General features: G+C 37.1%; 1 protein-coding gene across 1 annotated transcript in view; it reads left to right on the top strand.

The window, feature by feature from the left end:
- NSUN3 (NOP2/Sun RNA methyltransferase family member 3) overlaps window positions 1-4,733 on the top strand; it is a 72,165-nt gene that overhangs the window by 14,750 nt on the left and 52,682 nt on the right. The window contains exons 6-7 of the mRNA XM_025216247.1: window positions 2,044-2,387; window positions 3,507-3,661. Coding sequence (XP_025072032.1) covers window positions 2,044-2,387; window positions 3,507-3,661 — 499 coding nt within the window. The remainder of the gene's footprint in view (window positions 1-2,043; window positions 2,388-3,506; window positions 3,662-4,733) is intronic.

Here is a 4,733-nt window from a genome sequence, read left to right as displayed (position 1 = left end):
AGGGAAAAATGTTTATTTTTTTTTAAATGAATAAATTCATATTAAAACTTTATTTCTCACAGGATTGCTTCACCTAGGACTTGTATATTTGTTTACACTGAGCAATAAAAGTCATTTCAGGAGTGCAGGTGTAATATTAAAAATGTATAATTGACAAATACTCCCACAGGCTAGCACATCCACTGGATTTTGAATAAACATTTTAAAATTCGTAAGTAATCCACCCAAAATAAGTAACATTATTGTCATAAATGTATTATTTACTAGTATTATAATATATGGTAAGCAATCCATAAGAATGGTTTTCAAAATACTAAGTTCAATAACCAGTTGATCCAGGTGGCTCAGACACATTCACACCATCTTTAAAGTTATTGCCTTCTGATAAGCATTTTTCATGATGTTGCTTCATTCAGGCTGCCAGGCCTTGCATTTCTTTGTTGCACTGTTTATGTTTGGCATGTGGTCCTCCTTTGTCCAGTGATGCAGGAATTTTGTGAAAGTATTCCTAAATAGGGTCTTTTTTGCAAGCTAGAGCTATGGCAATATTTTCTTCCATTTTCCAGGTGTTGAAATCAGATTGCTCTATACTCCACAGAATATTGTTCCTTTCTGTCTTGAGCCCAACATTGGCCCTTTCTGTTGTACACACTGGCTGCATCTACGCGAGACACTAACTGCGCAATAGCCCAATAACACTGCGTAGTGAAGAACTTTTTTTTTTAACCTGACAGGATAGTAAAATACAATTCCAATATATTTTTCTAATACGGTGCAGATAGGACCCAACTCACAATGTGCTACTGTTTGAAAAGCGTTTGAGGATAAGTCCTGGGCCGATTACCAAATGCTTTATTCTTAAACACTGTTCTAATACTTTTTGTTCCTCTCCTTGCTGCTTAGTCAAAACCTTGAAAACAACACAGAAGGAACACTGTGCATGTGTTAAGAGATGTAGAAGATGGTGGGGGACCCAAGAAAGAAACAGAATTTTGAACATAGTTTAATCTTCAGTACTGAAAATCTCTCTGTCTTAAACCTTTTTTTTTTCCTTTAAAAGCTTTTAAAAGGAAGATTGTAATTGATACTGGTTTTAAATATGCTTGTTTGGAAGCACTAGTATCTGCTGTTAAATGTAGTTCAGGTGCAGAAGCACTTTATAGTCCTTATGGATCAATTTCTCTATATGAATCAGGATAGTCAATTTGGCAGTCTAAATTCTCCCAAAATACATATGTTTAGAAGGCCTGATTTTTAAAAAGAAATTCTAGAGTTGAAGTCAGCAAACAGTATTTTTCCAAAAGGAAAAACACACTTATTTTAAAAAGGGTATTTTAAATCCTAATTAGTATTTTGATCCTAAACAGAGACCTTTTACTCTCTGACAAGATTTGTTTGGAATAAAATAGCTTTTTATTTCTAATAGCCACCGATAAAGGAAAGTTTATGAAACAAAAAGATTATTAATTCAGGAAATGTTAGTTTGGAAGAACCGAGTGAAAGGTTAATTTTGAATTAGATTGGATAGGTTGTTTAAAGAAAATTCATGCAACTTCTGTTGCAACAGGTAACATTTGGAAAATGTTGATGTAGTAGAAAGTAAAGCTACATATTTTCCTGGTGGAAAGTTAAAGGAAATGGTACTCTAAGGACCTTGTGATAAAATGAGCACTACACCAGGGGCCAGGAATTGCTGCATTTTTGTATATAAAAAATATTATGGAAAATCGAGTACTCCTACTTGGCCTTTCCTCTTGATGCAAGAAAAAAAGGAAGGGTGTCTTATGACATTGAAAAGTAATGCATTTAAAACGAGAGGAGGCTATAGTTTATGGCACAGTATATAATTAAGCCATGTAAGCAGACTATACCTCTAGAATGCACTTAAAATGCTGTGATTAATATGTGCAAAAAATCCTTGCTGTTGGCTCTTGGTTCTTTTTTATTCTTTGAAATGAGAAGTGTATCAAGTTACAGAAAATTAATTTTGCCTCCCACTGTATCAAATATATATATATATTTTTTTTTTTTTTAATTCTCTAGGAAAGTGGTCACATCACCACTGTTCTGGCAATATGGTGTCCTACTGAATAAATTCAGCTATTCCTCTGAGCTGGAGAACAACTTGCATCTGAAGGGATATTATAATCTCTTTCAAGAAACCTTGCCCCATCTTAAGGGATCGTTGAAGTGTTACATCAGTAGAATTCCTGGGAGGTTCCCTGCACAAAAGCACCAGATTGGTAAACTGAAGGAATATTATCTGCTGAATGCTGCTTCACTTCTGCCAGTACTGGCACTGGACATAAAAGATGGGGAAGAGGTTTTGGATATGTGTGCTGCTCCTGGGGGTAAATCAATAGCTATGCTACAGTGTGCATATCCAGGTAATGTATAGTATCAATATGCTAGTTAGAATTAGGAAAAAGAGATAGAGAGTGAAATGCTACCTGTATTTATTCAGGTCCAGAGTACTTTTGAGATTGTGCTATAAGTTTTGTGGAGCCATTTTAACCCAGAAAGGAAGAAAACCAGAAGATATTAAAATGCAAATTTACCTGCAGGTTATTGAAGACTGAAAAAGACAGGTGCTTTTTCTTGCTCTCTAGAATGCATTCACTGTGTTATATGCTGCTATCAAACATACCACTTCAGCTATAAATTATTTGCAGGCTTCTTGACACAAGAAAGCAAATATTCTATGGGCTTCAAATATTTTTCTGTCTTTGTGCTAATGTGGAACTTTAATTGCACTGGGTTGGCTGGATAGTGAAGCAATCTGTGTGAGGGTGAAAGACCGATCCAAACTTGTTAGGTAGCAGGAGAATCTTGAGAGTGTGATTTAGGATTATTCTGTACCTTAGCTGTAAATGGAACAGACTTTGGTTAATGGAAATGTAGAAAAATTGAGAGAAATTTTTCAGTAAAAGATAGTGCATGCTAGCATGTTATATGACCAAGCTCATAGGTGTCTGGATGGTATAAGAGACTAGAAAAGAGAGAAATGATTGGGGGCACTGAGTTGCTAGTGGCAAACGCAAGAGGAAAATGTGACCTGATGGAACAAGTCAGGGCTGTATTGCTAGTAGGAATGAAAAGGATAAATGTGTTCATGCTAATACAATAGCTTGAAACCTCCAGCAGATGAATTGAAATGCTTACAAACACAAAATGAAAACAAAGTTTATAATCAGTTAAAAGGGCATATGCATCCTCTACATGACAATAGAAAGAACTTGGAAAAATACTTTCATAGCACTGATCTTTGAATGTGGGTTATCTTTTCAAGTTTGATTTAGTGTGATAGTCTTAGGCTACTTTAGTTATTTAGTATTAAATATTTGTGAAGCACCTTTTAGGAGCATGTTGAGATTTACTAGGACTTATAAAAATTCAGCAGTTATAGAATACATAAGATAAGCCCAGTTAAAGTACTAGCATTTTTGTACTTATGTCTTACATTTGTAAAGTTTATAAATAATTGATTTTAGATCATTTGTGTTTAGGTCATTTTCACTGTAATGAGTATGATATTTTGAGATCAAGGTGGTTGAAACAGACAGTAGAATCCTTCATCCCCGAATCCTTGCTGAATATAATTACTGTCTCTGAATTGGATGGGAGACAGATTGGAGAGCTCCATCCTGAATCGTATGATAAGGTAACAAGCAGATTGAATCCAGTGATGATATTTCTGTGCTCCGCTCCTTTCCTTTTCTATTTCTCCCTGACATGCATTATAACTGTTTGTCCGTGTCCTATAAAAAGGCAGTTAAAACTAGTTTCTTTTTCCACAGGTTCTGAACTAGTTGTTATGGGGAAAGAGACCTTGGAATCATTGTAGACCATTCTTTAAAAAAATTAGTTCAGTGTGCAACAGTGACCGACATAGCCAATAAAATGTTGGGATCATTTTGAAGGGAATTGAAAACAAAACAGAGAACATCACTGTACCACTATACTAGGGGTGTCCAACCTTTCTGAATGTGGGGCTGGATCACGAACTTTTTATCACCCACTGCGCCGGCAAGCCATATTCAAAGACCTCACAGGAAGTGGTATCACATCAGGAAGTGATGTCACGTGACCTTTGACAACAATGAAGTTGCAGGAAATAACAATGAAATGGGTCTGAATAACCAGTTCAAAACTTTCCCTCTATAGCATCCCCCTCCGCCACTGTTTAGGACAGGATACTGAGCTAGATGGACCATGGGGCTGACCCATCATGGCACTTTTTATGCTCTTATGTTCAGAAGCTCTTATATTCTTTGGCTGAGCTTCCAAACTATGGCTGAGATTTGCAAAAAGGCGTAGATAGACATGTTACAAAGTTGTCGTAAAAGATTTGGAGCCCTCTAAATCCTATTAATTTTAATGGAAGTTGGCCTTTTGACTCAGCTTTGAAAATCTTAGCCCAAGGTGCCAACCAAATTAGTCAAAATATATTTTGCATTTCTATGCAGTGCATCTATGTGGGGCTCTCCAAGCATTTTACAAACATGAAATGAACCTGTAAAATGAGCCGTGTGCCACTCGGGACTGACTGGTGCAGGCAGGGGGAAAATACAGCTGAGCCCCTGCCGCTCCGTCTGGGTTCCTCCCATCCCTGTTAGCATGTGGGAAGCCAGCTTCAGCTGCATGCTGCTTTTCCTGGCTGGTGCTGACCCGGCTGGATCCGTCCCATCCGGAGCAGCATGTGGCTGAAGCCAACTTCCCACAAGCTGCTGGGG

Source organism: Alligator sinensis, unplaced genomic scaffold, assembly GCF_000455745.1.
Source record: "Alligator sinensis unplaced genomic scaffold, ASM45574v1 scaffold1217_1, whole genome shotgun sequence".
Classification (NCBI taxonomy): domain Eukaryota; kingdom Metazoa; phylum Chordata; order Crocodylia; family Alligatoridae; genus Alligator; species Alligator sinensis.
The sequence above is the reverse complement of the archived record's forward strand: the minus strand, read 5'-3'. Positions and strand labels throughout refer to the sequence as shown.